Source organism: Heterodontus francisci, chromosome 32 (assembly GCF_036365525.1).
Source record: "Heterodontus francisci isolate sHetFra1 chromosome 32, sHetFra1.hap1, whole genome shotgun sequence".
Taxonomy (NCBI): Eukaryota; Metazoa; Chordata; class Chondrichthyes; order Heterodontiformes; family Heterodontidae; genus Heterodontus; species Heterodontus francisci.
The window spans coordinates 49,395,205-49,421,858 of NC_090402.1; the positions used below are offsets into that span (position 1 = coordinate 49,395,205).

Sequence of the window (26,654 nt, forward strand, 5' to 3'; positions counted from 1 at the left end):
TCTGGGAGCTTGTGCCTAAATTGGAAGAGCTGTCCCGCAGACAAGTCAAGCAACAGCCTGACATAGTCATATTCACAGAAACACACCTTACATCCAATGTCCCAAACACCACCATCACCATTCCTGGGTATGTCCTGTCCCACTGGCAGGACAGACTCACCAGAGGTGGTGGCACAGTGGTATACAGTATGGAGGGTGTTGTCCTGGGAGGCCTCAACGTTGACGCCAGACCCCATGAAGTTTCATGGCAACAGTTCAAACGTGGGCAAGAAAACCTCCTGCTGATTACCACCTACAGCCCTCCCTCAACTGATAAGTCAGTATTCCTCCATGTTGAACATCACTTGGAAGAAGCACTGAGGGTGGCCAAGGCACAGAATGTACTCGGGCTGGGGGACCTCAATGTCCATCAGTGGCTCAGTAGCACCATGACTGTCTGAGCTGGCCGAGTCCTGAAGGACATATCTGCCAGACTGGGCCTGTGGTAGGTGGCGAGGGAACCAACAAGAGGGAAAAACCTATTAGACCTTGTCCTCACCAATCTACCTGTTGCAGTTACATGTGTCCATGACAGTATTGATAGGAGTGACCACCGCAGTCTTTGTAAAAATAAAGTTCCATCTTTGCCCTGAGGATATTATCTGTCATGTTGTGTGGTACTACCATAGCGCTAAATGGGATAGATTCAGAAGAGAGCTGGAAACTCAAAACTGGGCATTCATGAGGTGCTGTGGAGCATCGGCAGTAGCAGAATTATTTTTAACTACAATCTGTAACCTCATGGCCCATCATATACCTCACTCTACCAAGCCATCAAGCCGGGGGATCAACTCTGGTCAATAAAGAGTTCAGGAGAGCATGCCATGAGCAGCACCAGGCGTACCTAAAAATGAGGTGTCAAACTGGTGAAGCTATACACAGAACTACTTGCATACCAGACAGTGGAAGCAGCATGCAATAGACAGAGCTAAGCGATCCCACAACCAAAAGATCAGATCAAAGCTCTGCAGTCCTGCCACATCCAGTCGTGAATGGTAGTGGACAATTAAACAACTGAGCGGAGGAGGAGGAGGCTCCACAAATATCCCCATTCTCAATGATGGAGGAGCCCAGTACACCAGTGCAAAAGAAAAGGCTGAAGAATTTGCGACCATCTTCAGCCAGAAGTGGATGATCCATCTCAGCCACCTCCTGAGGTCCCCAGCATCACAAATGCCAGTCTTCAGCCAATTTGATTCACACCACATGATATCAATAAACGGCTGAAGGCACTGATTACTGCAAAGGCTATGGGTCCTGACAACATTCCAGCTGTAGTATTGAAGACTTATGCTCCAGAACCAGTCACACAACTCGCCAAGCTGTTCCAGTACAGCTACAACACTGGCATCTACTTGACAATGCGGAAAATTGTCCACAAAAAGCAGGACACGTCCAATCTGGCCAATTACCGCCCCATCGGTCTACTCTCGATCATGAGCAAAGTGATGGAAGGTGTCGTCGACAGTGCTATCAAGCACCACTTAAAAAGCAAAAACCTGCTCACTGTTGCTTAGTTTGGATTCTGTCAGGGCCACCCGACTTCTGACCTCATTACAGCCACGGTCCAAACATGGACAAAAGAGCTGAACTCAAGAGGTGAGGTGAGGGTGATTGCCCTTGACATCAAGGCAACATTTAACCGAGTGTGGCATCAAGGAGCCGTGGCCAGATTGAAGTCAATGAGCATCAGGGGGAACCTCTCCACTGGTTGGAGTCAAACCTAGCACCAAGGAAGATGGTTATGATTGTTGGAGGCCAATTCGTCTCAGCCCCAGGACATTGCTGCAGGGGTTCCTCAGGGGAGTGTCCTCGGCCCAGCCATCTTCAGCTGCTTCATCAATGACCTTCCCTTCATCATAAGGTCAGAAGTAGGGATGTTCGCTGATGATTGTACGATGTTCAGTACCATTCACAAATCCTCAGATACTGAAGAGTCCATGTCCATACGCAACAAAACCTGGACAACATTCAGGTTTGGACTCATAGGTGGCAAGTGCCTTTCACACCACACAAGTGCCAGACAATGACGATCTCCAACAAGAGAGAATTTAACCATCTCCCCTTGACATTCAACGACTTTACCATCGCTGAATTCCCCACTATCAACATCCTAGGGGATACCATTGACCAGAAACTGAACTGGTGCTGCCACATAAATGGTGTAGCTACAAGAGCAGGTCATAGGCTGGGAATTCTGTGGCGAGTAACTCACCTCCTGACTCCCCAAAGCCTGTCCACCATCTACAAGGCGCAAGTCAGGAGTGTGATGGGATAATCTCCACTTGCCTGGCTGAGTGCAGCTCCAACAACACTCAGGGAGCTCAACACCATCCAGGACAAAGCAGCTCACTTGACTGGCACCCCATCCACAACCTTAAACATTCACTCCATCCACCATCGACGCACATGGAAGCAGTGTGTACCATCTACAAGATGCACTGCAGCAACTCACCACACCTCCTTCGACACCACCTTGCAAACCTGCGACGTCTACCACCTAGAAGGACAAGGGAAACAGACGCGTGGGAACACCACCATCGGCAAGGTCCTCTCCAAGTCACATACTATCCTGACGGGGAAATATATCACTGTTCCTTCACTGTTGCTGGATCAAAATCCTGGAACTCGCTCCCTGACAGCACAGTGGCTGCACCTGCACCACATGGACTGCAGCGGTTCAAGAAGTCAGCTCACCACCACCTTCTCAAGGGCAATTAGGGATGGGCCTTGCCAGTGATGCCCACATCCCATGAAATGAATGAACAAAAAATGTGGCCTCTGGAGCAAGGCACCCACTCTAGATACAACCTTTGTGGTTAGGGTTGCCAACTGTGGTTGGACTTATTCTTGGGCGTTTCATCACATGTTCTACAACCGCTCTGCCCCCATGCTCCCACCATTGGTTGTCCGCCATGTCAATCCTTGTGGAACGACACTGTTCCACACCAATTAGAGATCAAACAGACTCTCCTCTAGCTGACTGGATGATTTCTGACAGTCTCTCAAAGATCCTTTTTTCCCCTATTTTAAATATTTCTATAAAGATTAAATATTACGTTTTTTTCCAGTATTGCTCACAGTAGGGTCTGGGAGATGAATCTTTATTTCCTGGAGACTCCAGGGCAATCCTGGACGTTGTCAACCCTGCTTGTGCTGTGAGCATCTGCCAGTGGGATATTAATCCTCCCACTAGTCAAACCCCACAAACTTCGGCGATGCTATCAGAGGAAGTGTTGAGTGGGATTCCCTGTGTAGATTTTCAGCCCTGGTGTATCTTCTGGTACTGGTTTATATAAGTATTTGTGGATGTGGTAATTTGGTAGCCATGGTTGTTCTGAGACACTCAGGGCAACCTACCTTCTGTTTAGATATGGTTCCATCGGGTCAATTTTCCTTAAAGATTATTTCGGAAGTGCGAGTGTTTTTTTTAGAGAACAAAACCCCTACCTGGCACTGGTGCCACCCTGCTTGTTCCTGGTGTTCCAAATGTCGTTGTGCTCCCTCCATGTGCCGACACACCCTCACCTTCCTTCACCTTGCTGCCAACAGGCAGGACATTTTTAGCAAAGTAGCCTGGGTTGGTGATGTTACCGGCTGGGTTGAACTGAGCCACCACGACGGTGAGACCTTTGCCATCAGATGCCAGGCCAACTCCAATCTCCTTGGACTCTCTCCAAATCAACTGTGTGAAATGACCTGCAGAGCAACAACAATCAGGTGATTCACAAAGAATGCAGGACAGTGCAGCCCATACATATGATCTACAGATTCTACCATTCAATATCGTCCATGTGTTGTATCCTCCACAGAACTCAGTGACTTTGTCAGCTCCAGGCTTTATTGGCAGAATCTTTTTGGTGAAGCACCAGGACCATTTTTGGGTTGGGAATCCGAATATAAGAATAATGAGCCTTCCGGTTGCTCTTTCCAGAAGGCGACTAATTAAGAGCCTGCCTGCATGCTCCCTGCCCAATTAGGGAGGTTGGGCGTGATGACACAGCTATTTTGTCAGAAAGGAATTCTGCTTAAAGGTACCACGGCATGTTGCAGAGAAGCTCACCAGCAGTTGGATTTTTTAAGCTGCAGCACCCACAGGAATGGTGAGGAGACCTGGGAAGGCTGCCCCCACACCAGTCTGTCACTCCTACCTGGAGATCTAGCTGAGGGAGCTGAGGGGCTGCAGCGAGGTGAGCTCTCCCAAGAACAGTAGGAAAAGGACAACCACTGCAACAAAGCAGGCATGGATAGAAGTGGCCAAGGAAGTGATCGGCAAGAGTGTGTCCCCTCTAGCCTGGAGACCATGTACCAAGAAGATCTAGAACCACAGGAGTGCATGAGAGATGAGTAACAAAACACCTTCAGGTGCCAAGTCCCACAATCTAATTTGCCCAGCATTCTCTTGCACGGCATGCCTCAGGCCAACACAACTTGCAGCTCCAATCATCCTCTCCCCGCAGGCACCTCACATCCTCACCTGAGCAGCCAACACTAAATTGCACCCTCAGCCTATTGCCCCCTCGCACCCATGCCTCATAGTCATTCTTCACAAATGGTCATCTTCACTCCTCTGCGCACAAGCTCTTACGTCCATTCACAGATCGCTGCTTTCTTTCTTTGTAGGAGAAGAAAGCACACAGCTTGGTGAGAGACAGCGAGGTGTGGTTGAGGGAGGTGATGGGGTGGGCCTCCAGTGACATGCATCTTGTCTGTCACTGGGAAGGCAGTCTAGCACCATGAGAATGCTGTGACCGGACGTGAGAGCCTGAGCCTCCTAAGGCACTCATGCTTGCACATTGGCATAGCTGGTTCTCTGCCTCTAGATCCAATGTTGGGGGTCTCGCCTCCATCCAGTTCTATCTCGGTGCCATCCCCTCTTCCTGTGAAGGGGCATGCGGCTGAGGAGAAGGCAGCTGGTGCTGCTGCTGGAGCTGTTCCTTCTGCAGCTTGAGCATGTTGCAGTGGTAAGCCCCTCGCCCTAGACTCTCAGCAGAGATGGACAGTGGAGCTGCATAAGCTGCTCCTGTACTGTTCTGAAGGCTGGCAGCAGGGAAGTGCAACTGAAGGTGGGTGAGGTGCTGGACAGGTGAGGTGCCTTCCAAGCAGCTGGCAATCACATGTCACGCAGTGATAGCACTCTATGACAGAAGGAATGCTTTTCACAGCAACCTCTCACTTGGCCATGTCCGCAGCTTCTCAGTGTAATTGATTAGAGCCTTCCCAGCATGTCAGTTATACTGAGGAAGTCCCTCTCGCTGTGCTCGCGTCTTCTCCTAACTGCCGGTTTGGAGACACAATGTGGGAAAGAGGAAATCCATGCGCAAAACCCCTCCTAATTGCCTGTTTAACCACTTTAATTGCCTTACCACTGTAGCCGCAGGGGTTGCTGACTTCATTCCCAACACGCCTCGGCAAAGACGAAGGAGGAGGGAACACGTTGGGATACTGGGCCAATGGCATTTTTTGTAATTTTCCCAGCCCCCTGCCTCAAAACCCACCTCCACTGGCCTGCAAAAATTCCCTCCCCTATATACTGGTCAGTTATTATCTCTGTCCCAATGACCAGTCAGAAATATCACCCAACCTGCAGCAATTTTAAAAAGTTCTTGTATACATGAAGAGCATGAAGTTTAATTACTGACATTAACAGAGGGCATCATTAGTCGAAACACAAGGAGGGAATCAATTACATCACTTTGGGTAATGAAACATACTTATAAAACAGACCCTTCATCCCATTCCCCACCCCACCTCCACCCCCATCGCCATCCCCACCCACATCTCACTGTGCCCCTTGCTCTCGGGTTTCTCTTGTCCCTCTTTTGCTGAGGATTAGTCCATGGTTGCAGCAGTTAGACTAGGATCATCCTTTCAGTCTTGCTGTTGTTTCTCCCATCGTTGGTCCCAGAACTGATTATAAATTGGGTTCATAAAAAGAAAATTACCACAATTCTTCTGAAATCCAGGAGAGGAGAAATCATAACGTTTAATTTCATTGTACCAGTTATCAACGACTTCCTGCCCTGTGAATATTGAAATATTGACAGTCACAGAAATGCAATTAGTTTTTACAAAATTAAATTTAACTAAAGGCCATTACCATGCAGCATCTGTGTGTAGAGGAGTTCCCCTCAGATATAACAACAGTCAATCCTGTTATAGTTAATGGGAACTAACAGAGACTGAGCACGAGAAAACAATAAGTGAAGGTACATGCCTAGAGGTAGATCACAGACATTCAATCACTCCCCCCCCCCTCCCTTATTCATTCACCTATTAGTATTCTTGGCCTCAGTATCTCTGCTGACCTCTGGTGAAACTCCCTCCACCTTCTTTGCAGCTAAAACTTAATTTCCCATCTCTTGCCAAATATTTCTGCCATGTCAACAAGTGCCAACTCTCCTTAAAGGCCGAGGGATTCATCACCTACCCTGTCCCCTGCCCGGGTGCATTTAAATAACGGTGAGAGGTCTTGGGAGATTGGCCCATTTCCCTTCCTTTCCGACCATGGACCACCAACTGAGAGCTGGCCCAATACGAAGGCGGTGGGAGAGGGTCTATTGTGGGAGGATAGCAGAAGAAACCCGTGGAAGGAAGGAGAGCATTTAAGTGTGGACCCCGTCAGCCACTTTAACTACTAGCTTTGTTGCATAAAGGTTCATTTGGAGTCAGTTCACCCTTTATGGTGCATGCAGCATCTCCAGGAGGGCTGCACCACAACCTTTTACCTGCCTCCAGCAATGACAGACTCACTCTGCAGAGTGGAGATTTTGCTGGAGCCCACCCTATATGTGTAATCAACTCTCACCTAGAAAAATAAGTCCGGGCCATAATACAGGTTGAACTCGCATCTTAACCCACTTCCTTCAGCAACACTAACTTGAAGGAAGGCCTAGGCTTGTGTTGGTCCTGATACTTGATGACTGCTCACCTGCATCAAACTCTGGGACAGGATACTGGATATCCTGCCTGGTAAGATAATTCCCTGTCACCTCCATCTTTTCTCTATCACAAATCTTGTTGTGGGTCTGTATTACTACTGTAATGGTCATTGCTCATCGGATTACATCTCTGCTGACAAACTTCCCCTAAGGATCCCCTCCCTTAGCCCTGTACTCTCATCTTTCTCTAGTTTATCTCCTATCTTCCCTCATGCCCTCTCTGAACTTGTGTTGTCCATGGGACCATCTCCTGTTTCCTAGACTGTATTCCTACCAAACTGCTGATCACCCAATTTCTCTTCCTGGCCCCCACGTTAGCTCTAAGCTTCCCTCTCCTCAGGTACTGTGCCCCTTCCCTTCAAATCTGCCATTATCACCCTTCTTCTCAAACAAACTCACCCTTATTCCTTTGTCCCTTGCAAAGTAATGCCCTATCTCCAACCTCCCTTTCCTCTCCAAAGTCCTTGTTCATGTTGCTTCCCCAATCTTTCTTGCTAATCCATGTTTCAATCACTCAATCAGGTTTCTGCCCCTACCACAATACTGTAACAGTCCTTACCAAAGTTACAATCACATCCTATGTGACTGTGACCATGGTAGAGGTTGCGGTTTTGGAAGGTGCTGTTGAAGGAACCTTGGCGAGTTGCTGCAGTGCATCCTGTAGATGGTACACACTGCAACCACTGTACACTGGTCATAGAGGGAGTCAATGATTAAGCTGACAGATTGTGTGCCAATCAAGTGGGCTGCTTTATCTGTGATGGTACTCTGCTTCTTGAGTGTTGTTGGAGTTGCATTCATCCAGGCAAGTGGGGAGTATTCCTACACATTCCTGATGGTGGACAGGCTTTGGGGACTCAGGAGTTGAGTTACTCGCCACATAATTCCCGGCCTCTGACCTGCTGCTATTGCCACAGTATTTATGTGGCTAGTCCATTTAAGTCTCTGGTCAATGGTAACCCCCAGAATATTGATGGTGCCAGATTCAGTGATGGTAATGCCATTGAGTGTAAAGAGGAGATGTTTGGATTCTGTCTGGTTGGAGAGCGTCATTGCCTGGCACTTATGTGGCATGAATGTTACTTGCCACTTACCGATCCAAGCCTGAATATTGTCCAGGATTTTCTGCATGTGGCATGGACTGCTTCATTATCTGAGGAGTTGTGAATAGAATGGAACATTGTGCAATCATCAGTGAACATCTCACCTTATGATGGAGGGAAGGTCATTGATAAAGCAGTTGAAAATGGTTGGGCCTGGAACACTGCCCTGAGGAAATCCTGCATCCGAAATGATTGGCCTCCAACAACCATCTTCCTTGTGCTAGGTATGACTCCAACCAATGGAGAGTTTTCTCCTTGATTCCCATTGACTTCAATTTTGCTAGGGCTCCATAGTGCCACTTTCGGTCAAATGTTGCCTTGATGTCAAAGGCAGTCACTCTCACGTTTACATGCTGCGTCTCTACGATGTCATCTGATAACAGTGTCAGATTCCACAGGTATGCTGCTGATAGCTCTACCTCACCTGCACCTTTCTCAACCCCTCCACTGTCTTTAAATTGCCTGACTGCTTGTCTGACGTCCAATACTGGTTGAGCGGAAATTTCCTCCAACTTAATATTGTGAAGACTGAAGCCATTGTCTTCGGTCCCCGCAACAAACTCAGTTCCCTAGCCACCGGCTCCATCCCTCTCCCAGACAACTGTCTCAGGCTGAACCAGATTATTCACAACCTGACCACGAGATGAGCTACCTACCACATATTCATGCCATCACTAAGACCTCTTATTTCCACCTCCGTAACATCGCCCAACTCCACCCCCCCCCCCCATGCCTCAGCGATTCGCTGCTGAAATCCTTATCCATGCCTTTGTTACCTCTAGACTTGACTATTCCAATTCTCTCCTGGCCAGCCTCCGATCTTCCAACCTCCATAAACTTAACGGTAGCCAAAACTCTGCTGTCTGTCTGCTAACTTGGACCAAGTCCCATTTGCCCATCACCCTGTGCACACTGACTTACACTGGCATCCAATCCAACAAAGACTTGATTTTAAAATTCTCATCCCTATTTTCAAACATCTCCATGGATTCCTCCCTCACTATCTTTGTTATCTCCTCCAGCCCTACAACCTTCCAAGATCTCTGTGCTCCTCCAGTTCTGGCCTTTTGTGCATCCCCAATTTCCATCGCTCCCGCAGAGGCCATGCCTTCAGCTACCTAGGCCCTAAGCTCTGGAATTTGTCCCTAAACTTCCTCCACCTCAGTTTCTCTCCTACTTTCAGATGCTGCTTCAAACCTCCATTTTTGTCCAAGCTTCTGGTTATCTACCCTGATATCTCTGTAGGAGGCTCAGTGTCAAATTTTGTTTGATAACACTCTTGTGAAGCACCTTGGGAAGTTTTACTATGTTAAAGGTGTTATGCAAATACAAGTTGTTGTTGCTGCTGTGCCTGTCAGTCCTACATGTTCTTCTGCCTCCCTACACTCAATGTATTCAAATCAAGATGCAGTTTCTACTGTAATTCATTTGTAATTTAACACTAGCTCAGTCGGAATCTGGAGCTGTGGATTTGAGTCTCACTCCAGAGACTTGAACACAAAATCTAGGCTGACACTTCAGTGCTAGTACTGAGGGAATGCTGTCTTTTTGATGAGATGTTAAACTGAGGCCCCGTCTATCAGACATTAAAGATGTTGTGGCGGGGGTGGGGGGGGGGGAGGGGGGGGGGGTTCCCTCATCCAACATCACTGAAACAACAGATTATCTGCTTTATGTAAATTGGCTGCTGTGATTCTAAGATTTCAACAGTGACTACACTTCGAAAGAGTACTTCATTGGCTGTAAAGCATATTGGGATGTCCTGAGGTTATGGAAGTCACTATATAAGTGCAAGAATAGCAACAGAAAATACTGGGAATACTGACGAAACTGACAGATCTGATGAAACGTCATCAACCTGAAACATTAACTCTCATTCTGTCTCCACAGATGTAGCCAGACCTGCTGAGAATTTCCAGCAGTTTCTGTTTTTGTTTCAGATTTCCAGCATCCGCAGTATTGTACTTTTGTATATACATGCAAGAGTTTCTTGGGGGTGATTTACACATTGGACAAGTGCGAAGAGCTGGTGGTAGTTTTTGGCTGCCCTTTAAACCCACTCCCATTATACACCCTGCCCGTTATACACCCACCTGTTACACACCTACCCATTCTACACCCACCGATTATACATCCTGCCTGTTATAAACCCACCGTTATACACCCCACCCATTATACACCCTGCCCGTTATACACCCACCTGTAATATACCCTGACCATTATACACCCCGCCGTTATACACTTATACACCCGCCTGTTATACACCCACCCAATCTTCACCCCGCCTGTTATACACCCAATCATTATACACCTACCCATTCTATACTCCGCCCATTATACACCCTGTACATTATACACACCGCCCATTATACACCGTGTGTTATACACCCACCCTTTCTACACCCGTCCATTATATACCCCACCCATTATACGCCTACCCATTATACAACCACCGTTATACACCCCATCCATTATACACCCACCTGTTATACACCTGTCTGTTATAAACCAGCCTGTTATACATCTACCCATTCTACATCTGTCTGTTATGCACCAGCCCGTTATACACCCACCCATTATATAGCCCACCCATTATACACCTGTCCATTATAAACCCCTTTATTTATACACCTCGCCCATTACATACCTGCCCATTATACGTCTCAACTGTTTTATTCCTGCCCGTTATCCACCCACCCATCGTACATCCCTCCCATTATACACATCACCCGTTATACACCAGCTTGTTATAGATCACCCTCGTTATACATCCCATCCATTAAATACCCGCATGTTATACATTCACCCATTATACATACGCCCATTATACAGCTCACCAGCTTATACACCCCCCCCCCCCGTTATATATCTTGCCTATTATACATCCTGCCCATTCTACACTCTGCCTCTTATACACCTGCCTGTTATACACACTGACCATTCTACAACTCACTCATTATACACCTTGCCGATTATACACACAGCCCGTTCTGCACCTGCCTGTTATACACCCCACCCATTATACACCCTTCCATTATACACCTTGCCCGTTGTATACCTGCCTGTTAAATACCCTGCCTGTTAAACACCCTGCCCATTATACACCCCTTCCATTATACAGCCTGCTCGTTATTCACCCGCCTGTTAGACACTAAACACAATTTCTTTTTCACTGATCTGCTGCTATCCATTTTCTGCACCTCCTGTAAGTAAAAATTATCCCCACTGACCTTAGAAGCTTAAAAATTAAATGCATCTTATAATAAGGACACAAAAATACTTCTCAATTAACCACACTTAGTCAAAAGTTTACCAGTTATTTTCTTATAAATCCCACTGGTGACTTTTCTCTGCACAGGTCAGTCCTTTGCTCCACTGCTCATTGGTGGCACTGTTTAGATGGACATTCCTAACATCTATTTGCCACAAGTATAAAAATGGAGGGAGTGGGCTGACTTCAGTGAGTTTAAAGGAATCTGGCCCATTTAGACTGGAATCAATAATTTGTAAGCTGAACTGTAATTGAATAACTGGAGGACTTCACAGAGGAGATGATTTGGGCACAAAATAGACACATTCCCATGAGGGGTAAATGAAGGGCATCCAAAGCTAGAGCTTCTTGGATTATTAAACAAATAGAGAATAAATGTGACAGAAAAAGGAGGCATATAACAAATGTAAGGTTCATAATACAGTAGAGAACCAAGCTGAATATAGAAAGTGTCAAGGAAATCTAAAAGAGAGAATGAATGTCAAAGAGACAGTTTTTTAAATAATAAATAAACTCTGTTCTCAGTTCCGATGAAAGGTCACAGACCTGAAACATTAACTCTGTTTCTCTCTCCACAGATGCTGCCAGACCTACTGTCTGTTTCCAGCATTTTCTGTTTTATTTCAAATTTCCAGCAGCTGCAGTATTTTGCTTTTATATAAGAGAGGTTTTTTATTCGTTCATGGGATGTGAGTGTTGCTGGCAAGGCCAGCATTTATTGCTGATCCCTAATTGCCCTTCAAAAGATGGTGGTGAGCCACCTTCTTGAACCTCTGCAGTCCATGTGGTGTAGGTACACTCACAGTATCATTAGGGAGGTAGTTCCAGGATTTTGTCCAAGCGACAGTGGAGGAACAGCAATATAGTTCCAAGTCAGGATGGTGTGTGAAGGGGAACTTGCAGGTGGTGGTATTCTGATGTGTCTGCTGCCCTTGTTCTTCCAGTGGTAGAGGTCACAGGTTTGGAAGGTGCTGTCAAAGGAGTGGAGCTTTGGTGAGTTGCTGCATTGCATCTTGTAGATGGTACATGCTGCTGCCACTGTGCAGTGGTGATGGATGGAGTGAATGTTTAAAGTGGTGGATGAGGTACCAATCAAGCGGGCTGCTTTGTCCTGGATGGTGTTAAGCTTCTTGAGTGTTGTTGGAGCTGCATTCATCCAGGCAACTGGAGAGTATTCCATCACACTCCTGACATGTGCCTTGTAGATGATGGACAGCTTTGGTAAGTCAGGAGGTAAGAGACCTGCTCTTGTAGCCTCAGTATTTATATGGCTAGTCTAGTTAAGTTTCTAGTCAAAGGTAACCCCCAAGATGTTGATGGTGGAGGGTTCAGTGATGATAATGCCATTGAATGTCAAGGGGAGATGTTTATATTCTCTCTTGTTGGAGATTATCATTGCCTGGCACTTGTGTGGCGTGATTGTTACTTGCCACTTATCAGCCCAAGCCTAAATGTTGTGCAGATCTTGCTGTATGTGGGCACAGACTGCTTCAGCATCTGAGGAGTTGCAAATGGTACTGAATGCTGTGAACTCATCAGTGAACATCCCCACTTCTGACCTTATGATGGAGTTGGGCCTAGGACATGACCCTGAGAAACTCCTCCAGCAATGTCCTAGGGCTGAGATGATTGGCCTTCAACAACTACAACCATCTTCCTTTGTGCTGGATATGACTCCAACCAGTGGAGACTTTTCCCCCGATTCCCATTGATTTCAATTTTGCTAGGGCTCCTTGATGCCACACTCGGTCAAATACTGCCTTGATGTCAAGCGCAGTCACTCTCACCTGACCTCTGGAATTCAGCTCTTATGTCCATGTTTGGACCAAGGCTGTAACGAGGTTTGGAGCCGAGTAGCCCTGGCGGAACCCAAACTGAGTATTGACTAGCAGGTTATTGCTGAGTAAGTGCTGCTTGATAGCATTGCCGATTATACCTTCCATCACTTTGCTGATGAACGAGAGTAGACTGATTAGGCAGTAACTGGCTGGATTGGATTTGTCCTGCTTTTTGTGGACAGGATATACCTGGGCAATTTTCCATTTTGTTGGGTAAATGCCAGTGTTGTAGCTGTACTGGAACAGTTTGGCTAAGGGCGCAGCTTGTTCTGGAGCACAAGTCTTCAGTACTACAGCTGGACTGTTTTCAGGGCCCATAGCCTTTGCTGTATGCAGTATCTTCAGCCACTTCTTGATATCACATGGAGTGAATTGAATTGGCTGAAGACTAGCATTTGTGATGTTGGAGATGACAGGAGGAGGCTGAGATGGATCATCCACTCGGTACTTCCAGCTGACGATTGTTGCAAATGGTTCAGCCTTTTCTTTTGCACTGACGTGCTGGGCTCCACGATCATTGAGGATGGGAATGTTTTTGGAGCCTCCTCTTCCAGTTAGTTGTTTAATTGTCCATCACCATTCACAACTGGATGTGGCAGGACTGCAGAGCTTTGATCTGATCAGTTGATTGTGGGAACGCTTAGCTCTGTCTACATGCTGCTTCCGCTATTTAGCATGCATGTAGTCCTGTGTTTAGCTTCACCAGTCTGGCATTTCATTTTCAGGTGTGCCTAATGCTGCTTCTGGTATGCTGTCCTGCACTCCTCATTGAATTGGGGTTGGTCCCCCGGCTTGATGATAATGTTAGAGTGGGGGAATATGCTAGGCCATGTGGTTACAGATTATGGTTGAATACATTTCTGCTGCTATTGATGGCCCACAGCACCTCATGGATGCCCAGTTTTGACTGCTAGATCGGTTTTAAATCTATCCCATTTAACACTGTGGTAGTGCCACACGACACAATGGAGGGTACCCTCAATGTGAATATGAAAATGTGAGTATGAGAATAGATTAGTGGTTAACATAAAAGGACACCCAAAAGTCTTTTTTAAACACATAAATAGTGAAATAGTAGTCAAAGGAAGGGTGGGGCTGATTAAGGAGCAAAAATGAGATCTTCTTGTGGAGGCAGAGGGCATGGCTAATGTACTAAAAGAGTACTTGGTATTTGTCTTCACCAGAGGGGAGCATGCTGCCAATGAAGCAGTAAAGGGGAGGTAACAACAATATTGGACTGGTTGAAAATGGATAAAGAGAAGGTACTTAAAAGGTTGGCAGTCCTCAATGTAGAAAAGTCACCCAGTACGGATGGGATACTTCCTAGTTATTGAGGGAAGTAATGGTGGAATTTGTGGAGGCTCTGTTCGTAGGAGACGTGTTGGAAAATTAAATATTGTAATGAGGCTGCGTGCCTCATATTTAACCGCCATTTTAAATTTAACCCTGGCTGGCAGAGATTTACAGGCCTTGGGAAACCCAATGGCGAAAGGGAGGCGAGGTCTGCTGGATTCAGGAGGTAAGTGCCTTTCCACTTACCTTTGGAAACAGCTGACCTGCTACACCCATGCCCCATGACCCTTCTGATTTCCTTGAGGCCCCATGACTCTTCTGATCTCCTCCACGATGCATACGATCTCCCCTCCAGACGCTTCCGATCTCACCTGACCTCGGCCTCTGATCTGCCTCTGGCCTCGACTCTTCCAATCTCCCCAACCCTGGCTTTCAATCTGCCTCTGGTCTCCGATATCTGTCCCGGCCCTTCTAATCTCCCCCAATCTGAGCCTCTGATCTCCACTCCTGACCCTTCCGATCTCCCCTGGCTCCGGCCTCCGATCTGCCTCGGGCATTCAATCTCCGCCCTGATCCTTTTGATCTCACCTGCCTCCCAATGTTGTCCGGCTTCGTACCCCAATCAGTCCACTGCTCCAGCCTCCCTGATCTTCCCCAGCTCCGGACTCTGATGTTCCTCCCCACTTTGGGTTCCACTCCCCACTGTGCCCCGATCTTCCCCAGCTCCTTGCCGCACCTCGGCTCTAGCCTAATGCTGCAAGCCTATTCACCCGACAGTCAGCCAGCCTCTCAATCTGTCTGGCTGCAGCTAGGAAACAGAGTAAAATTCAATTAAATTCAGCAAGACTAGCGGGAAACCTGTGCTTCCCGACTGCAAAATAGTGCCCCCACTTCCTCCCAGCCTCCAAGTTCATATCCAGCCTAATGGCACTCATTGACATTTAGAAAAGTATGGGCTAATAAATGAAAGTCAGTATGGATTTGTTAAAGACAAACTATGTTTGACTAACTTGATTGAATTTTTTGATGAAGTAACGGAGCTAGTCGATGAGGTTAGTCCAGTTGGTGTTGTGTATATGGACTTTCTAAAGGTGTTTGACAGAGTACCACATAACAGACTTGTTAGCAAAATTAAAGCCCATGGGATTAAAGGGACAGTGGCAGTGTGGATAGGAAATTGGCTGAGGGACAGAAAGCAGAGAGCAGTGGTGAATGGTTGTTTTTCACACTGGAGGGAAGTATACAGTGGTTTCCCCCAGGGCTCAATATTAGGACCCACAGCCTTTTTTGATATGTATTAATGACCTGGACTTGGCTGTACAGGGCATAATTTCCAAGTTTGCAGATGATACAAAGCTTGGAAATGTAATAAACAATAAGGTGGATAGCAACAGACTTCAGGAGGACATAGACAGACTGGTGAAATGGGTAGATGCAATTTAGTGTAGAAAAGTGTGAAGTGATACATGTTGGTAGGAAGAATGAGGAGAGGCAATATGAACTAAATGGTATAATTTTAAAGGTGGTGCAGGTACCGAGAGACCTGTGGGTGTATGTACACAAACCTTCGAAGGGGGCAGGACAAGTTGAGAAGGCTGTTCAAATAGCCAATGGGATCCTTGATTTTTTTAAAATAGAGGAATAGAGTACAAAAGCAAAGAAGTTATGCTAAATCTTTATAAAGCACTGGTTAGAACTCAGCTGGAGTGTTCTGTTCATTTCTGGGCATTGTACTTTGGGAAGAATATCAAAACGTTGGAGATTTACTAGAGTGGTACCAGGGATGAGGAACTGCGTTTATTTGGAGAGACTGGAGAAGCTGGGGTTGTTCTCCTTAGAACGGAGAAGGTTCCGAGGAAATTTGATAGAGGTGTTCAAAATCATGATGGTTTTGATGGAGTAAATAAGGAGAAGCTTTTTCCAATGGCAGAAGGGTCGGTAGCCCGAGGTTGCAGATTTAAGCTGATGGTAAAAGAATTAGAATTGACATGAGGAAAGATTTTTTTAAGCAGCAAGTTGTTATAATCTGGAATGCACCACCTGAAAGGGCGGTGGAAGCAGATTCAATTGTAACATTAAAACAGAATTAGATAAATACTTGAAGGGAAAAAAATTTACAGAGCTACAGGGAAAGAACAGGGTAATGGGATTAATTGATAGCTTTACCAAAGAGCTGCCAAAGACCAAATGGCTTCCTTCTGATTCTGTGATGGGAAGTTTTGATTTTCATGCTTGGCGAGATCAGCTTGCTCCTCCATTACTGAAATAAAACTAAGTCAGGAGTTTGCATAGCCCAACTTCATTCATTCTAACAGCAGAGATTCCATACACAGAGAGAATGATAGAATGATACAGCACATCAGGACACCATTTGGCCCATCATGTCTATGCTAGCCATTTGAAAGAGCTACCAAATGGTCCCGCCCTTGCCCCATAGCCCTGCAATTCGTTTCCTTTTTAAGTCAATATCCAATCTCCTTTTGAAAGTTATTATTGAATCTGCTTCAACTGCCCTATCAGGCAGTTACATGCAAATACATACATACATACATACATCAGTATTCCTGTTTTCTTTTGAAATCTTCAATGATGGGATAGGTAACTGAAGTCAGTGCGCACAAACTCCTGACTTTATTTACTTTTCTACCAATGGAGAGTGATGTGATTTTTGCAAGCCATGACAAAATGGCAGCCTGCAAAATCACATGGAAACATTGACTGTAAACTAAAGTCAAACCTGCTCTGCAACTGTAACATATTGCAATGTGGAATGTGGTGAGAATGTGGAACTTGCTACCACAAGGAGTGGTTGAAGCGAATAGCACGGATGCTTTTAAGGGGAAGCTAGATAAACACGCGAGGAAGAAAAGAGTAGAAAGATTTGCTAACAGGGTTAGATGAAGTATGATGGGAAGAGGCTCGTTTGGAGCATAAATGCTGGCATGGACCTTTTGGGCCAAATGGCCTGTTTCTGTGCAGTACATTCTATGTAATTCTATGTTTATCAGACAATAGATGAGTGTTGGGGGGGCGGATTTTGGGGATGGTGTCCCGCGCTCGATCTACCTTGGAGTTTTCCAAGTCTCCAGACCATCTGCTTGAAACAGGTATTAGACCCCTTGAGTATTACTATTTAGAGGTCTGATGTATGTTTTAGGAGCAAATTTGCTATAATGTGGGAGCAGCCTGTGCTGCCCATATTCTGCTCAGTTTTTCTGGGTCTATTGAGGCCAATGAGAAAAGACAAGTATGTTTTTTTCTAACTTACATTAGAGTGGAGTCCAGAACAAGGGACATAACTTCAAAATCAGAGTGAAGCTGTTCAGGGTGATGTCAGGAAGCACTTCTCACAAAAGATAGTGGAAACCTAAAACTCTCTTCCCCAAAATATTGTTGAGGCTGGAGATCAATTGAAATTTTCAAATCTGAGATTGATAGATTTTTTTTAGGCAAGGGTATTAAAGGTTATGGAAATCAAGGTGGATAAATGGAATTGAGGTACAGACTAACCAGGATCTAATTAAATGGCTGAATAGGCTGAAGGGGCTGAATGACCTACTCTTATTCCTATGGAGCCAGGAGGAGCAGGAGTGCTGATTTGAGCCCTACAATAGTTGCTGGCCTGCTCTCACCCTCTTTTGCTGGTCGTTTCCCATCTGCTCCATGCTCACTGCTTAGTTTGCACTGGTGTGCAGCACCAGCCCATTATGCGCTTTTTCTCTTAGAGCATTGATTACATTGGATAGTTTCTGGGTAATCCAGTGTCGACCAGCACCTTCAATGAGTATGAACCTGAATATGTGGTTAGAAATTGGACTGAGGGTTATAAGGACAGGTACTGGTAATAATGCTCAGACACTGTGTGAAACATAATAATTCATGAGCAAAATACTGTGAATGCTGGAAATCTGAAATTAAAACAGAAAATGCTGGAAATACTTAGCAGGTCCCGGCAAAGAAACAGAGTCAACGTTTTGGGTTTGAAACATTAATTCTGTTTCTGTCTTTACAGATGCTGCCAGACCTGCTGAGTATTTCCAGCATTTTCTGTTTTTATTATGATAGTTCATGAGTCCAATGGCACAATGTAATGTCTTGCAGAAGGGCTGTGGAAGGAACAGGCTCAATGGGCTGGGGTCACCTTCTGATATCCAAACCCAGTGTATACTCTCCTGCTGATGTTAGTGATGAAACTGTGTGTGTGTGTTAGGCAGTGATGTGACGTACCTGTGACCTGCAGACTGCCAGGGCCTTGCTGACACCAGATATTCTCCCCATACGATGTGTCACTGTGCTGCAGTGTTCTGGAGCTTACCAGATGCTTTGCCCATTTCTCAGCCTTCTCACTGATTACCGGGTTCAGGGTTAACGGCCCCGCTCCATGCTTTGTCCGATAGTCATTCACAGATTTCAGCAACTGCACAGCAAAACTTCCAGAACCTTTACCTGAAAGAAAGAGATCTCAGTGGTGTATCTCTAGAAGCCTCAGTCTGTGGACTGCTCTGAAGGACAGGGTAAACTAGGCTCCCTTGAACTCTGTTCATTGTGCTCAGGAGCTACCCAAAGAAATATTCCCTCTAAGCTGTGCAGCTTCAACCCGAAGGTTTCCGTGCAGGATGCGCACAAATTGGCACCTTTAAGTAACTGCACGTGTGGCTGTGCAAAAATATTTAAAGGGCCTTAAACAAATTGCTTGCGCACTCCAAAAAAAATTAAAGGCTTCATTGACCCGAACTCATACTTAGGCCAGTTGAGTTGGGTTGCTGTCCCATTGCAACCATTGCTGACTCTGGGGGTTTGTTTTTAACCCAGAACAAGCTGTGGGTGGAGGGGGTCGAGTGTGAAATGCCGGGGCCTCATTTCTATGCTGCCAGGTCACTGCCCATCTGGAACAGGTGTGAAGGAGCAGAGATGCTGCTGGCAGGCAAAGAGGATCAGGTGGCTCTTGGCCACCTGTTGACTTCCAAGTAATTGGTGGGTTTTTCAGGAGGGCCTCTCAGAGGGAAGTAGGTGGAGTCTGGGGAACCTGCTCCTCCTGGTGCCACCAAGAAAAAGTTTCAAACTTACTTTACCAGAAATGGCCTCTTCTATCTTCTGCTTCGTGGAAAAGCCCCTGCAGACACCCCACTCAGGCCCTGAGTAAAACTGCATTGGGGTCCTACTGATGTAAAATGACCCAATTTACAGAATTTATGAGGGTTCGGCCTATTTTAAGTGGATATTTTATTTTATTTTTATTTTATTTAGAGATACAGCACTGAAACAGGCCCTTCGGCCCACCGAGTCTGTGCCGACCATCAACCACTCACTTATACTAATCCTACACTAATTCCATATTCCTACCACATCCCCACCTGTCCCTATATTTCCCTACCACCTACCTATACTAGGGGCAATTGCTAATGGCCAATTTACCTATCAACCTGCAAGTCTTTGGCGGTGGGAGGAAACCGGAGCACCCGGAGGAAACCCACGCAGACGCAGGGAGAACTTGCAAACTCCACACAGGCAGTACCCAGAATTGAACCCAGGTCGCTGGAGCTGTGAGGCTGCGGTGCTAACCACTGCGCCACTGTGCCGCCCCATCTCATATCTCATCTGCCTGCAAAACAATCGATGTTAAAACAGGAAACAGTCAGGATGTGAGCCGGTGAGTAACCTGCTTGTATTTGACTTCCTATCTATCTGGTTTCTAATGGGTGGGGCAGTTAAACTCCACTCATTGTTTTCATATCTCTGACAGAAAGCAATAATTATTTTAGACTATCAGGTCCGTTCTGGTGCCACCCAGCTTGTTCCTGGTGTGCCAGGTGACTTGATGTGCTCTCATTGTGCTGACCCACCAATACACTCCTTCACTGCACTTCAGGAGGATATATTGGTCTTGAAGGAGGCGCAGCACAGATTCACCAGGGGCAGAAAGGCTTAAATTATGAGTACAGGTTGCACAAATATTCCCTTGAGTTTAGAAGATTACGGGGTGATCTTTAAAATGATTAAAGGAGTTGGGAGGGTAAATGGAGAGAAACTATTTCCTTTGGTGGTAGAGTCCAGAACAAGGGGGCATGACAGCTTGGCCATTCATGGATGATGTCAAAAAGTACTCCTTCACACAAAGAGTAGTGGAAATCTAAGAAAGAATTCAGGCAGAATATTTTTAGCAAAGTAGGTTGGTGATGTTACTGGCTGGGTTATTCGGAACCACACCTGTGAGTCCTTTGCCATCAGATGCCATGCTGACCCTGATCTCCTTGGAGTTTCTTCAAACCGGCTGTGCAAAATGACCTGCAGGGCAAGAACAGTCAAATTTACAAAGGGTACAGGGCACAAGTGATGATGAGACTCCCCGTAACACCACTATGTGGGCTCTATCGGTCAACCAATTATATATCTGTTGCAAAATATTTTCACTGCTTCCCGCTTTCTTTGTTTTCAATAATAGCCTTTCCAGAGTAATTGTATCACAGGCTTTACTGAAATCCAAGCACACAATACTAAACGATGCGGGGGGCTGCGGGGCAGTGTAGTTAATACTGAAGAAGTCTGCAATAAAATATAAATTTGCAGAATGGGAATGTAATTGGCAAATAAATGTCAATGTAGGTAAATAAGAGGTGGTGGATTTTGGTAGGATGAATAAGGAGGCCACATTCTTCTTGCAACAGTCTAAATAGGGTAGAGGAACAGATGGATTTAGGAGTACAAATATACAAATCATTAAAAGTCCGACAAGAGAAGGGGCAGTACTGGACCTAATCCTTGGGAATGAAGCTGGACAAGTGGTAGAAGTGTCAGTGGGGGAGCATTTCGGGGATAGTGACCATAACTCTGTAAGATTTAAAGTAGTTATAGAAAAGGACAAAGATGGAGCCAAATAAAGGTACTGAATTGGGGGAAAGCAGATTTCAATGTGATAAAACAGGATCTGGCCAAAGTGGACTGGGAGCAGCTACTGGTAGGAAAGTCGACATCAGATCAGTGGGAGTCATTCAAAAAGGAAATAGTGAGAGTTCAGGGCGAACATGTTCCCATAGAGGTGAAGAGTAAGACCAACAAGTCCAGGGAACCCTGGATGTCAAGGGATATAGAGGATTGGATAAGGAAACGAAAGGAGGCTTATGGCAGATTCAGAGGGCTGAAAACAGTGGAGGCCCTAGAGGAGTATATAAAGTGCAGGGGTCTACTTAAATTAATTAGGAGAGCAAAGAGGGGACATGAAAAAAGACTGGTGGGTAAGTAAAGGAAAATCCCAAGGCCTTTTATAAGTATATTAAGGGGAAGAGGATAACCAGGGAAAGAGTCGGGCCCATTACAGACCAAAGTGGCAATCTGTATGTGGAACCGGAGGATATATGTCAGGTTTTAAATTACTTTTCATCTGTGTTCACTATGGAGAAGGATGATGTGGGTGTAGAGATCAGGGAGGGGGATTGTGATATACTTGAATAAATTAGCATTGAAAGGGAGGAGGTATAGCGGTTTTAGCGAGCTTAAAAGTGGATAAATCCCCAGGCCCAGATGAGATGTATACCAGGCTGCTATATGAGGCAAGGGAGGAGATAGCAGGGGCTCTGACACAAATTTTCAAATCCTCTCTGGCCACAGGAGAGCTACCAGAGGACTGGAGGACAGCGAACGTGTACCATTACTCAAGAAGGGTAGCAGAGATTAACCAGGTAATTGCAGGCCGGTGAGTCTAACATCAGTAGTTGGGAAACTATTGGAAAAAAATTCTGACAGGATTAATCTCCACTTGGAGAGGCAGGGATTAATCAGGGATAGTCAGCATGGCTTTGTCAGGGGGAGATCACGTCTAACAAACTTTGATTGAATTTTTTGAGGCGGTGACTAGATGTGTAGATGAGGGTAAAGCAGTTGATGTAGTCTGCATGGACTTCAGTAACGCTTTTGATAAGGTCCCACATGGGAGATTGGTTAAGAAGGTAAGAGCCCATGGGATCCAGGGCAATTTGGCAAATTGGATCCAAAATTGGCTTAGTGGCAGGAGACAGAGGGAAACGGTCGAGGGTTGTTTTTGTGAGTGGAAGCCCCTGTGACCGGTGGTGTACCACAGGGATCGGTGCTGGGACCCTTGCAATTTGTAATGTACATTAATGATTTAGACGTGAATGTAGGAGGTATGATCAGTAAGTTCGCAGATGACACGAAAAATGGTGGTGTCGTAAATAGAGAGGAGGAAAGCCTTAGATTACAGGATGATTATAGATGGGCTGGTATGATGGGCAGAGCAGTGGCAAATGGAATTTAATCCTGAGAAGTGTGAGGTGATGAAATTTGGGAGGACTAACAAGGTAAGGGAATATACAATGGGTGGTAGGACCCTAGGAAGTACAGAAGGTCCCTAGGAAGTACAGAAGGTCAGAGGGACCTTGTTGTACTTGTCCATAGATCACTGAAGGCAGCGGCACAGGTAGATAAGGTGGTTAAGAAGGCATATGGGATACTTGACTTTATTCACTGAGGCATAGAATATAAGAGCAGGGAGGTTATGATGGAGCTGTATAAAACGCTAGTTAGGCCACAGCTGGAGTACTGTGTACAGTTCTGGGCACCACACTATAGGAAGGACGTGATTGCACTGGAGAGGGTGCAAAGGAGATTCACCAGGATGTTGCCTGGACTGGAGCATTTCAGCTATGAAGAGAGACTGGATAGGCTAGGGTTGTTTTCCTTAGAGCAGAGAAGGCTGACGGGGGACCTGACTGAGGTATACAAAATTATGAGGGGCATAGATAGGGTAGATAGGAAGAAACTTTTTCCGTTAACAGAGGTGTCAATAATCAGTGGGCATAGATTTAAGGTAAGGGGCAGGAGGTTTAGAGTAGATTTGAGGAAAAATCTTTTCACTCAGAGGGTAGTTGGAATCTGGAACACACTGCCTGAAGGGGTGGTAGAGGCAGGAATCCTCACAACATTTAAGAAGTATTTAGATGAGCACTTGAAACGCCGTAGCATACAAGGATATGGGCCAGGTGCTGGAAAATGGGATTAGAATAGATAGGTGCTTGATGACCCGCACGAACACAATGGGCCAAAGGGCCTGTTTCTGTGCTGTATAACTCTATGACTCTAAAAGTAGCGACATTAAAAAGCAAACAAAGCACTCGAGTTCATTTGTAAAGGAATACAATTGAAAAGCAGAGAGATTATGTTAAATAGTATAAAACCTTTCTTTCCAATGCACCATATTACAAAAAGGATATAGAGGTACTGGAAAAAGTGCAAAAAAATTTATATGGATGATACCAAAGCTGAAAGATTATTTCAATCATTGAAGGCTGAACAGACAGGGGCTCTTTTCTCTGCCAAAGCAGAGTATGAGCGGTGACCTAATAGAGATCTTTAAAATTATGAAAGGGTTTGATAGGGTAGACACAGAGAAGATGTTTCCATTTGTGCGGGAGTCCAAAATAAGGATTCATAAATATATTGCTCACAAATAAATCCAATAAGGAATTCAAGAGAAACTTCTTTACTCAAAGAATGGTTAGAATGTGAAACTTGCTACCACAAGGACTGGTTGCGCTGAATAGCATAGATGCTTTTAAGGGGAAGCTGGTTAACACGTAAGGGAGAAAGGAATAGAAAGGATGAGATGAAGTAAGGTGGGAGGAAGTTTGTGTAGAGCATAAACACTGGCATGGACCAGAATGGCCTGTTTCTGTGCTGCAAATACTAGATAGCTCTATGTAACGCCATCCACTGTCTTACCCTTACCCAGCTTCTTTTCACACCTTCAAAGTAAACCAGCAAGTTAAATTGGCAGGACACTCCTTTTATGAATGCGTATTTTTATCCAGATGCCCCAGGATTTTATCTTTAATATTTGCTGGGTATAAAACTGAAACAATACATTTATTTAGCACTTTAACAAGTTGTATAGCATGAATTGTCCTGTCTTCACCTGATCCCACTTTCAGTGGCCTCACTCCATTCCTCGTTTTTCCTTTTTGTCTTAATATGACTAGAATCTTTTTATGATTATCCTTCACTTCTCTTGCCATATTCAATTTGATTTCTTTCTTTACCATTCTGATGCCTTTCTATACTTCTGGCATTCCTTTTGGTGTTGAATCTGTTTTAATTTTATGCCATTTTCCTTTGTCGCTTAATTGCCTCCTTTTTTCGCCCTTCTTTATGAGTTTCTTGGTTGTACTGTTTAATCAGGGCATTAATCTTGGTACTTAATGCCTCACCCACCTTTGTCTTGGAGAGTGATTGAGAGTACTTGTAACTAGTTGAAGATGTTGACTCATTTACAAAATAATTCATTAAACATTATTCCATTAACTCTATAAATCCTTCCTGTCTCATATGTAGAGACATTATTGTCCCAGTCATATTAAGGTAAAATCTCCAACTACTATATTCCGTCCCTTATCAGTCATCTTTTTTTTTTACCTCATCGCACAGTTCCAGATCAAGGCTTACACGCTGGCCTCGCGGACTATAGCAAACCCCCAGTAGTAGTTTACCTCTCTTATCATTTCTTAATTCTATGCAATGCGATTCTGTGTCTGCCCTTTCCTTTTTTGCATCCTCTCTCACTTGTGCCTCAATACAGAAGTTTATATATACTGCCACGCCACCTCTTTTACTCCTGACATGGTCTCTTCTAAACAATTTCTATCCTTCCAAATACATGGGATTTCTGTAGGGTTAGTATAAATGGATGGTTGTTGGTCGGCACAGACTTGGTGGGCCGAAGGGTCTGTTTCAGTGCTGTATCTCTAAATAAATAAATAAATATCCCATTGATTGGAATCATTCCACCATGTTTCTATTACGCTAATGATGTCCAATAGCAAGACCTTCCAGATCACACATTTTATTTGCCAGGCTTAATACACACTGCAGCACCCCCAACACTGTGAGGGCTTATCTTGTGCAGTAACCTTTATGTGGCACTTTATTGAATGCCTTTTGGAAATCCAAATACACGAAATCTACTGATTCCCCGTTATCCATCCTGCTTCTTACATCTTCAAAGAACGCTAATAAATTTGTCAAACATAATTTCTCTTTCATAATACCATGTTGACTCTACCTGAATGTATTATAATTTTCTAAATGTCCTGTTACTACTTCCTTGATAATGGATTCTAGCATTTTCCCAATGACAGATGTTAGGCTAACTGGCCTATAGTTTCCTGCTTTCTGTCACCTCCCACCCCCACCCTTTCTTGTATAGAGGTGTTACATTTGCGGTTTTCCAGTCTGCTGGGACCTTTCCAGAATCTAAGGAATTTTGGAATATTACAACCAATGCACCAACTATCTCTGCAGCCACTTCTTTTAAGACCTGAGGGTGCAGGCCATCAGGTCCAGCGACTTATTAGCCTTTAGTCCTATTAGTTTTCCAAGTACTTTTTCTCTAGTGATAGTGATTGTTTAAAGTTCCTCCCTCCCTTTTACCTCCTGACTTTCTGCTATTCTTGGGATGCTTTTTGTGACTTCTACTGTGAAGATCCAAAATACTTGACATTTCATTGTTTCCTATTATTAATTCCCAGGCTCATCCTCTAAGGAACCAACACTTACTTTAGCTACTCTGTTCCTTTTCATATACTTGAAGAAGCTTTTACAGTTTTAAAAAAATATTTGTTGCCAGTTTACTTGCATACACTAATTTCTCCCTCTTCATTTTTTTTTAGCCGTTCTTTGCTGGTTTCTAAAATGTTCCCAATCTTCTGGCCTACCATTAATCTTTGCAGCATTGTATGCCTTTTTTTTCAATTTGATGCCATCCTTAACTTCTTTCATTGGCCACAGATAGTGTATCCTTCTCATAGAGTCTTTCTCAATGGAATTGTCTCTGCCTTCAGTCACCCCAGCACAGATTTATTGAGCTGGAATGTGAGTAATGACACTCGAAACAGAAGGAAGTGGGAGGAATTTCTGGATAGTTTTATCCAGAACACAGTCACACCCCAGAGCAAAGCACAAGTTCAGGAAAGGGAGGGTGTGACTGTCAGGGAGCTGGGTAGCAGGGTCTTAGAGATTGAGAACAACTGGCTAATTGTGAGGACAAGGATAAAGACTGTGAGGAGGACAGCCACAATGAACACCAATTCAGACAAGTGCCTCAGAAGGCTATCCTAGTGGGTGGGGGTGGGGAGAGGGGAAGAGCATTATAGAAATGTGTTAG

At 45.1% G+C, this 26,654-nt stretch overlaps 1 protein-coding gene across 3 annotated transcripts in view; it reads right to left on the reverse strand.

Moving 5' to 3' along the window:
• Positions 1-26,654, reverse strand: part of glipr2 (GLI pathogenesis-related 2) — a 94,637-nt gene that overhangs the window by 39,155 nt on the left and 28,828 nt on the right. For all 3 annotated transcript variants that reach the window (XM_068012779.1, XM_068012780.1, XM_068012778.1), the window contains 4 exons: positions 20,693-20,770; positions 18,713-18,931; positions 5,985-6,062; positions 3,490-3,738 (listed from right to left, as the gene is read on the reverse strand). In XM_068012779.1, coding sequence (XP_067868880.1) covers positions 3,490-3,738; positions 5,985-6,062; positions 18,713-18,931; positions 20,693-20,720 — 574 coding nt within the window. In that variant the 5' untranslated portion in view covers positions 20,721-20,770. The remainder of the gene's footprint in view (positions 1-3,489; positions 3,739-5,984; positions 6,063-18,712; positions 18,932-20,692; positions 20,771-26,654) is intronic.